The sequence below is a fragment of the Euphorbia lathyris genome, chromosome 6, assembly GCF_963576675.1.
Source record: "Euphorbia lathyris chromosome 6, ddEupLath1.1, whole genome shotgun sequence".
NCBI classification, from domain to species: Eukaryota; Viridiplantae; Streptophyta; class Magnoliopsida; order Malpighiales; family Euphorbiaceae; genus Euphorbia; species Euphorbia lathyris.
Window position 1 is genome coordinate 28,188,508 of NC_088915.1, and position 7,781 is coordinate 28,196,288.

Consider the following 7,781-nt stretch of genomic DNA (forward strand, 5'->3'; position numbering starts at 1 on the left):
ATAACAAAAAATTGTTGAATATAAAAATATTACTTGATAATGTTATATTTTGATTTCTAAAGAAAAAGAAAATTTTAACTTAATTAGATAATTTAATAGTTACTAAATACTCACTCAGCCCCATTATATAAGTCGTTTTACAAAGTGGATTTTTTTCCAAAATATAAGTCGTTTTGGTTTTTCCGGAACTTTTAGTTTAGTTTTTTGGTCCAAGCATTAAATTTTTTGTCTTTATCTGTATGTTTTTTAACATTCCAATACTTATTACCCAATCATTTCATGAGATAAAAATTTTTAAGTTAACCAATATAAATTCATTAATTTGACTCTCCATTAATTATATTTCTTAATTTGTGTAAAAATCTCTAGAATGACTTATATTATGGGACAACTGTAGTAACAGTTACAAAAAAAAAATATAAAACACTTAATATTTTAATTTAAGCGATTGAGTAAGTTATCAAACAGGACCTAAGTTGATAAACATTATCCGGTTTTGAAGGTGAAAGACCATAAAAAGAATGGTCTAAATTGAAATACCAGCAACACATTATACAACTGAAACTTGTTTAACACTAGATATAAAATAAAGATATAGTATGTTGAATTGTTATTGCATCAAGTTTTATTTAATTAAGACATGATTAATTATTGTTATAGAATAAAATTTATATATTATATATCATTAAAAACTTGTCGCATAATCATATTTAGGTACAGGTATTCGTTATCATCTATGCGTACACATTAACATTGCAATTGTAGGAATCTGATTTAGGAGACGAATTGGAATTAGAATTAGCACAATAGACGAATGAGGCTGCGGTTAAAGAGAGTAGCTTTCATAAAGACCAAATATTAATGTTAATTTTGTTGTTGGAGGATTTTGGTTTTAAACACAAATCACAATTACTGTCAACCACAGAAAAAGCACATAATTATACAAATTTACAACCAAAAACACAAAATTTAGGGGGCTGAATTATCAGAAATAGCATGGAGATTCAACCACCTAAAAAGACAATAATAGCTACAAAGCCTTCGCATGGGTTGCATGATCCAGTATTTAATATTTCAGTAACAAATTGTTCATCTCTTTCTTAGGTTGTGGTCACCAAGTAAATATAACTAAAACATAATATACTCAAATCAACCTCCCCTACAAAACAGCAAATATTGTAATGTCGTAAATTTCTTCTTTTTTTTTTCTTCCAAAAGAATTTTATAATCAACTCATTTTACATTCCACTTGACAAATATTAGGTTCCTCTAGATACTTTTGAAAAACAACTCAATAGTATCAGAGGATTCGGTCTTGAAGATCAGTCATCAAATTAGATGCCAAGGAGCTCAGTTTCTTTCCAGTCTCTCCTGCCATGTTCTTCAGGGAAGAAATATCCTGTTGTGCCTGAATACCTCAACCAGAACCACATATAATTGTTTATTAATTCTTTTTTATTCGGTTTGGGAGAAGGAAGAGAGAAACACAACATGAAAGTAAAGCATCTTATAAGAGCACCAAAAGGAATACCTGGAATGATATCCGATTAATGAGGTCACTTGCAGCAAGATCAATGGTGGATTTGTCGTCATGCCCAAAAAGATCAGCACTTGAAATGGCCGTTGAACCCTATAGTAACATGAAATTAATTAATCTAATCAATGGAACTCCCACAAATATAAATAAATAAACAAATAAATAACAAGAGCAAAAGACACTGCCGCTGTATATAAGCTTTTCAACCCCTTACTAGGTGATTAATCTGGGTGAAAGATTTCCTTCTTATTATCTTATAAGAGTTCAACAATTATTATTACTCCATTGAACTGTCAGTATTTTTCACGAAGAAGCTTTTCAACCTCTTACTAGGTGATTAATCTGGGTGAAAGATTTCCTTCTTATTATCTTGTAAGAGTTCAACAATTATTATTACTCCATTGAACTGTCAGTATTTTTCACGAAGAAGCTCAGCAAATTAGCAAGCAAAATAGACATTCAAAAACAAAATCCAGTCAATGAACCATACTGAGAATTTCTGCAAGGAAGCTTGAGAATCAGCATCACCAGATCTGCTCTGGTCGCCAAAATATTGGGCTGATGAGATTGACTTTGCATTTGAAAACTTCTTCCTTGCTTCATCTGTTTCCTGGATCTGAAAATACAAGAATGTAAGAACAAGTAAGAAAACAGCACCCCAACATATAATCAATAATGTTTATGGCCAAATCATCTTCAACGTTAACATAAATCTTCCGTGGAAAACAGCAGAAAATGAAAAATAACTCAATATGAGAAGGCAGCAACAGAAAAATGACACTATGCAGTAAAATAGCAAGATTAAAGATAACTAGAGGCATCAAAATTCATTTTACTAGTGTTGATAAAAAAGAAGGATGAGATAAGATGCTTATAGCAGTGTCACTGCAGCAAAAGCCAAGGTATTTCTGCAAATACTTGACTTCAGACCAGTTTGGCACTGTTGTGGCCAACAGAAACTGCTGTGGGGAAAAGTATTATGGGAAAAAGCTGATATGTGTTTGGTAAATACACAATAGAAGTTCTAAAAGTCAAGAACTAAAAAATAATAATATATATATATATATATTAGTTATATTGAAAGTTGTGGCTATTTTGGTCCAAAAAAAGTTAATATAAGCTTTCCCGATAAATTGTGACAGCTACTTTACCCAAAAACTACAAATCGTAGCTTTTCATGAAAACAGTTTTCACAGCTTCTAAAGGAAATCAGTTTTGCAAGCTGAGAAAGCTGGGAAAGCAATGTCAAACGCGCCCTTCAAGAGAAAATGTCCTAAAATGATCTTATGCACATTAAAACTGACTGAAGAAACTGAAATGTGATTAAAACTATCATGCCTGATACCCTAATTCGTGATTTTTTAGAAATAATTCAAAACCAAACACATCAATCAGTCTGAGTAACTGAGCCTATGAGGACATCAAATGGATCCATCACAGCGAAACTTAATTTATATGTAACGGGAAAATTGATACTGGTTGCTTCGCCAAACCAATCTCAGCCATTCGGTTTCCAAACCTTTGGCTGGCATAAGCTTTCAAAAATACTAAAAAATGTATAATCCATTTAAGCTGCAGGCTATCATCATAGAAGCTCTGGTATGATTCATGGATCATACCATGCATCGGGCAAATCCTCCACCTATTGACATCTGTACTCGTAGTCCAAACTGGCCTCTTTAAGATTTCAGTCTCTAAATTTTACCATATAACAAGGTAAATGAACATCTTGAATCAAGGATGAGATTAACCTAGCTTACCTGAACTTTTGAGGAGTTCAAGTTTGATTTCTTCTGAAACCCACTATCCATTCCAAAATCTGCAAAGAAGCTTGATGACTTGGGAGGAGAGACATGGGTAATCACTTGTGGGCCAGAAATCACTTCGGTACTCTGGACATTATCCACATACTCAAAACGAGACGTAAAAGATGTGCCAGCTTTTGGAGTGTTGTTTATTGAAGAAGGAACAGGAGGAGCTGGTTCTTCTGGTTTCTGATCATAAAGATTTTCACTTTGCTGCATGCAATGAGTAGTTATACTTAGAATAAGGCACATTTCCATAACCAAGTAACTAGGAGAAAGCATTAACCAGTTTAAACCAAAATATTAAAAGGATTCATAAATTTCAGTTAATTTGATCCAATTGACTTGTCAAGGATATAGATATTTTCTACTACAAATCATTAGTTCTCTATCTTATGCATTCTTTGTATTTTGCTTTCTATTTGTCCTAAGTTCTGATATTTCAAAATTTCCTGCAATCTGAAGTCAACTTATACGAAAAAGAAAATAAGGTATCTGTATTTCATGATTTGTTTCTTCTTTTTTTGTTATCTTTTGCAAAGGCCAAAAACAAACTGGATACCGTTTTCCAAATCTTATAGCCCAAAACCAAATAATTCCATATATTGAATTTGAAGTTTGCTTTGATTATTTGAACATATATATGAAAACGATTTCAGTACTGGAAAATTTTTTAAACTGACCGACAAATGAATGCTGCTACATGTAATTTAAATCAATATTAAACTGAATGTACAGCAATTACTTCTAGCAATCAAATAATCTTCCATAAAGTTAAGTGATACATACCTTATTAGTGAGCTTTCTAGCACCAAGGCCCCCAGTCTTCCCAGTTCTCTTTGCACCAAGAGGCTTCTTGACAGTAGGCATACTACTTGGATGAGAAGCTTTTGGGGAAGGACCAACATCATGTGTTTCTTTCCTTCCCAAAGGACTTTCTTGCGTTGCACCAGTCTTTATATAAGAAAGTCCATTAGATGCTTCAGCTGATGGAGAAGCAACAGGTGATGATGACAATGCACTATCTTCTGCCATACTTTTGGCAACTTCCTTTGAAAGTATTTGCCTATACAAATCCGCAGCTCTAGATGTGTACTTGGCCTCAACTTTTCCCCCATCATTCCATCCATGCTGTTTGAAGAAAGCTTGTGCACGGTTGTTCCCCCCGAAGCTCATCATTTTCAGCTGCTCAGGACTCCATGAGTCTAAATTTGTTGACCTGCACAATTAGAATAAACAAGCTCTTAGAACAATGACTGCTTTATTTTACTCCATCTTACCATTTTAACAAGTTGAAAACTTAAATGGAGCCCATCAAGCTATAGCTAGCCCTATAATTGTTTATGTAGACATAAAACATTTTGATATCCACACTAAAAATGATATTTGATTACATCTTGTACAAGGCAACAAGATACAAGAGCACAAAATACTTGTAGAACGCATCAAGAAACAATAGCAAATTCCATCAGAGAGAACTCGAACGTGGAACTATTACAAAATACTGTTATATACATTCTTTTGTCAGAAATGAACAAGGAGCTGATTCAGAGGTAATGGCTCAGTTGCTCAAATAAATCCTTAAAAAAAACAGTTGAGAAATAATCACGACTCAAAAAATGCATCTACTTGGAAAAGATTATAAATAACTATCGTTAGATTCTTACCCATTTTCAAGATGTTCATTTCAATGGGAGATATGTTAAATATATGCACATTGCATATGCTATAAAAAATATATATACTCTTTTGTTTATCGATATTCTTCACACAATTCCAAAAGGACCGCACTAATTTTATGGTCTAGCAGAAGATAAAGACTCAATATAATTCATTCCAACTTCCTAATGGTTACATTAGATATGCAAGAAATCCTTCAAGATGAATTTACATTGAAAAGGCAGTCAGACCAAACATGATGTCAGTAAAATTAATCCACCACATATCTAGTTAACATCAAATCATACACAACCAATCTAAATAATATAACAGTTGGACAAGACTACAATTTTGGGACCAATGCATAAAAATCAATCCACCACATATCTAGTTAAGAACAAATCATCCACAACCAATCAATAATAAAACAGTTGTACAGGACTATGATTTTGGAACCAATGTATTATCGCTTTCATGGATAGTATTGTAGTAATATTAACAAGATGGATCTCATGGGAATGAGTTCTGCCCATGACAGTTCAATAGAGTGGAACTGTGGGTTTTGTAAGGTACAGCGTCTTCAGTATATGAAGGAAATAATTTTTTAAGGTGAAAACGGGTCCTAACTGTTAGGTTTGATTCAAAGTTTAATAATTAGTTATTTTGATTCAGTTGTTATGGAAAAATATTTAATATATTTAGAGTTACTAAAATTAATATGTAATAAATAAGTTAAGGGTTACTATAGTTAATAGCTACTGAATAGTAGTTACTAAATATTATGTTTGTTTGTTTCTTTATTGGCCTATATAAAGGCTTGTAGTTTATGGTTTAAAAAAGAGAACCAACAACCAAAATCAATAATAAAAATAGAAACTTAGTGGAGATGTAGATCCTCTAATTTTATTAGTTCCGCTATTTATTTTATTTCTTTATTTCTATCTGAAAAAAACCCAACACTAACAACTACAGATCTAACCAAATGGCCTCTTGGGGAAAAGCTATTATGTAGTTGTGGCATACATCAAGGAAGAACAATTGAACATGGACGAGTTCTGTTGAGGTGCATTGTAGTATCCTTCTAGAGAACATATGAAGAGAATAGTATATAAACTGATAAGTGTGGAATGTGGATGAGTCATTTGTATGAGTGCAATGAAGCTTATGACAGTGCTGGAGGGAGAAAGTTCAACAAGGTCCAAACCAGCAGAGCAGCAGGATGGAAGAGACGGGGAAGATCTGGAGAAATATCTCGCAATGGATAAAGAATCTTTCCTGGGGTAAGCTTCATCTCCTTGAAAAAGAATGTACAAGTAGACTATGAGAGACTGATATTTATGGAGCTAAAGATAGGGAAATCCAACAAGATCCTGATAGTAGCAGGTAGTGGATGCAAAATTCATGTTTCTAAGAAAAACAAAGACAAAGTTCATTCTTTAGCAAAGTATCCCCTTAGTGTTTGCCAGATTTCATTATGATTTATTGTGGATTTGATGATGGAAAAACAATCAAGCCCTTTACTTACGATATGCACTGAAAGCAAAATACAGCGACCAAGCAAAAACGCAGGCATGCAATCATATGTTTTTTACTAAGAAATTAGTAATTCTGAGCAATGTACTCGTTGCATTCACACCTATAATAACGTCACGAAATAAAAGCAAAAACACATTGGCTTAGAGTTAAGAACATCTGGCAAGATAAAATTAAGGATTATTTGAAATTAGAGACTAGCAGGGCAATACCCGAGGAATGAAACCTAAGACCAGAGAAAGCATATGACCCAACTCGGCTCTATGTTTAACATAAAAAAAAAACCCTCCATATTCATCACAAATTATTCTGATCCCTACTATCCAATGTAAATCATAACCCTTTCCACGTATTCAAAATTCTAGATGAAATTAAGTTATGAGGTTAAGCAACTAGAAGAACGGAAACTTCAACCAAATAAACAAATGAGATGAACTGCTCTTCTATTCGTAGCATCCTAAATAAAATAAAATTTAACATCAAATTATCATTTAATATTACCTGACGAAGCTGATATGTACACCGAGGCTGCGATGAACCGCCGAGCAATCGATGCAGAGGAAAATCCCGTAAGTTACAGATGCCCATGTCGGGTTCTTCGCATTACAATCAAAGCACATCTAGATAAACAAAAGCCATCATTCAAAAACCGAGATCCGAGTATTAGAACAGCCAGATCCGAAATAGATCTAAGAAAGAAAAGGAATCAGAGAAGTAAAAAAACCTTGTTATCAGACTTGGCTTTGAGCTTTCTGAAAATAGCGGTTTTGTCATTGAAACTATCCGACGCCATTGATACAGTCACAAACAGGAAAGAATTTACCGAAGAGGTGAGAAGATTGGCTCCAGCACCTCCTCAGATACAACGCGCGAGACGCAGTAAGAGAGAGAAATAGAGAGAGAGAGAGGAGACAGGCGCAAAACAAGATTGAAATCTGCAAATTAAAGAGTTTTTGCTCTGCGCTTGTTTTCTAAGACAAAATTTAAAAAATAAATAAATAAATAGAGAAAGAGAAGTTTAGAAATTACCGAAAGTGCCCTTGGTTCGGTGTTTGTTCCTTTTCAGCCAGGGTCTGTGAACTAAACGTAGTGAATTCATTGCAACCGTCAAATTGTGCTGTGGTGAGACGTTAAAGCTCCACCAAACGAACTCACAATTTCAATTTTCGTCTTCTTCACCTACTATTTCTTTTCTTTTCCCAATAACAAATTTAGCTACTATCTATTTTTTCCATTTTCTTTTAATA

General features: G+C 33.5%; 1 protein-coding gene across 1 annotated transcript; it reads right to left on the reverse strand.

Annotated features, from left to right (window-relative positions):
* Positions 1 to 1,027: 1,027 nt before the first annotated feature.
* Positions 1,028 to 7,492, reverse strand: LOC136232876 (probable ADP-ribosylation factor GTPase-activating protein AGD8). The gene is made up of 7 exons (XM_066022331.1): positions 7,259 to 7,492; positions 7,036 to 7,154; positions 4,132 to 4,561; positions 3,298 to 3,555; positions 2,028 to 2,153; positions 1,532 to 1,630; positions 1,028 to 1,408 (listed from the first exon to the last, which is right to left on the reverse strand). The coding sequence occupies exons 1-7, from the start codon at positions 7,325 to 7,327 to the stop codon at positions 1,301 to 1,303; spliced, it is 1,209 nt and encodes a 402-aa protein (XP_065878403.1). The 5' UTR covers positions 7,328 to 7,492; the 3' UTR covers positions 1,028 to 1,300.
* Between the last annotated feature and the right edge of the window lie 289 nt (positions 7,493 to 7,781).

Excerpts from the sequence above, each read along its gene's own strand:
- LOC136232876 (XM_066022331.1), bottom strand. The coding sequence starts at position 7,327 with ATGGCGTCGGATAGTTTCAATGACAAAACCGCTATTTTCAGAAAGCTC. Across the intron at positions 4,562-7,035 it reads GTACATATCAGCTTCGTCAG|GTCAACAAATTTAGACTCAT; the intron begins GTAATATTAAAT and ends CTAATTGTGCAG. Across the intron at positions 3,556-4,131 it reads CTAGAAAGCTCACTAATAAG|CAAAGTGAAAATCTTTATGA; the intron begins GTATGTATCACT and ends CATTGCATGCAG.